The 1,185-nt window shown below is 37.1% G+C and overlaps 1 protein-coding gene across 1 annotated transcript in view; it reads right to left on the minus strand.

The window, feature by feature from the left end:
* Window positions 1-756, minus strand: part of LOC100640471 (pirin-like protein) — a 6,304-nt gene extending 5,548 nt beyond the window's left edge. Inside the window, exons 1-5 of the mRNA XM_020005890.1 lie at window positions 650-756; window positions 475-555; window positions 324-425; window positions 162-266; window positions 7-91 (exon numbers count right to left, since the gene is read on the minus strand). Of these exons, the coding sequence (XP_019861449.1) occupies window positions 7-91; window positions 162-266; window positions 324-425; window positions 475-546 (364 nt within the window). The 5' untranslated portion in view covers window positions 547-555; window positions 650-756. The remainder of the gene's footprint in view (window positions 1-6; window positions 92-161; window positions 267-323; window positions 426-474; window positions 556-649) is intronic.
* Between the last annotated feature and the right edge of the window lie 429 nt (window positions 757-1,185).

Here is a 1,185-nt window from a genome sequence, read left to right on the forward strand (position 1 = left end):
CTATACCTTCAGTAACAGGCTGGGAAAGATGACTTCCTTTGTCCATCTTAAAATCAAGATAAACAGTTGGAGTTAATGTACGCACAGGAGACTAAAAAAAAAGAACAAAAAAATTCACAATGCTATAGATATTGATACTGACACTGATATTGAAATCTTACACTAGCTCCAAGTGAATCTCCAGCAATTACTGTTACATGAACTCCATCTTTACTGACAGATGGTATGTCTTTATTTAATAATTCTTGATAGCGTGGCTCAACCATCTAGAGAGACAGAAAGGATAAACAATGCATACACACACACACACTGGATGACTTTACTTTATCTTTCTTCTTTAAATTTATCCACAGTTGTAGTCCCACATTATCTCCATCACCAGCTGGCATTTCAGAATGCACTATACCCCGACCAGCAGTCATCCACTAAACAATGGAAGACATTTATAGGATGATAAAATTAATACTCACAAACCTGTAGATCTCCTGGATTTATGGTTCCTTTGTGTCCACAAAAGTCTTCATGCATGAATGATCCTTGCAGCATGTATGTGACCTAAGAAAAGTCTTTAATATTCTTAACCCTCTTTTCCTCAATTTTTTCATCTCTTCTCTTTTCCTTCCTCACTCTTGTCTCTCATTACAGTTACCGTTTCAAAGCCACGGTGAGGGTGATCGGGAAAACCAGCTGGTTTGCATACTTTGAATTCATCCAATAAAAGAAAAGGATCCAGTGATCGTAACTAAAAACAAATACCATACAAGATGACCATAGGCGGCTGCAGGGTCGGGCATTTAGGGGCAATGCCCGACCAAAAATTCTGACCGGAAGTGTGACATCACCATAATTAATAGTTATTCTATGGTTAATTAATAGTTAATAACAGTTATTGCAATTATAATTTCAATTTTTTATGAAAATCTTATAATTATGAATGCATAAATGGCAGGCTGATAACAAGGTGATGAAGAGAGACTAAATAAAGGAGGAGCTCGAGGTGGTAAGACTTTGGTGCCAATCACAGTGGGCCACCACAGCAACACTAGAAAGCATAATCATTTCATTATTTAGTGCTATTTCAGTGTTCTTTTCTTGTCAGTTGCAATGTCTAAAAGCCTGGACTAGCTTCACTATGTCCTTTGTGAACAAGCCTGCTAAAAAGGAACAACAGTTTACAAAGTGAAC

Source organism: Amphimedon queenslandica, unplaced genomic scaffold (genome assembly GCF_000090795.2).
Source record: "Amphimedon queenslandica unplaced genomic scaffold, v1.1 AMPQUscaffold_10734, whole genome shotgun sequence".
NCBI classification, from domain to species: Eukaryota; Metazoa; Porifera; class Demospongiae; order Haplosclerida; family Niphatidae; genus Amphimedon; species Amphimedon queenslandica.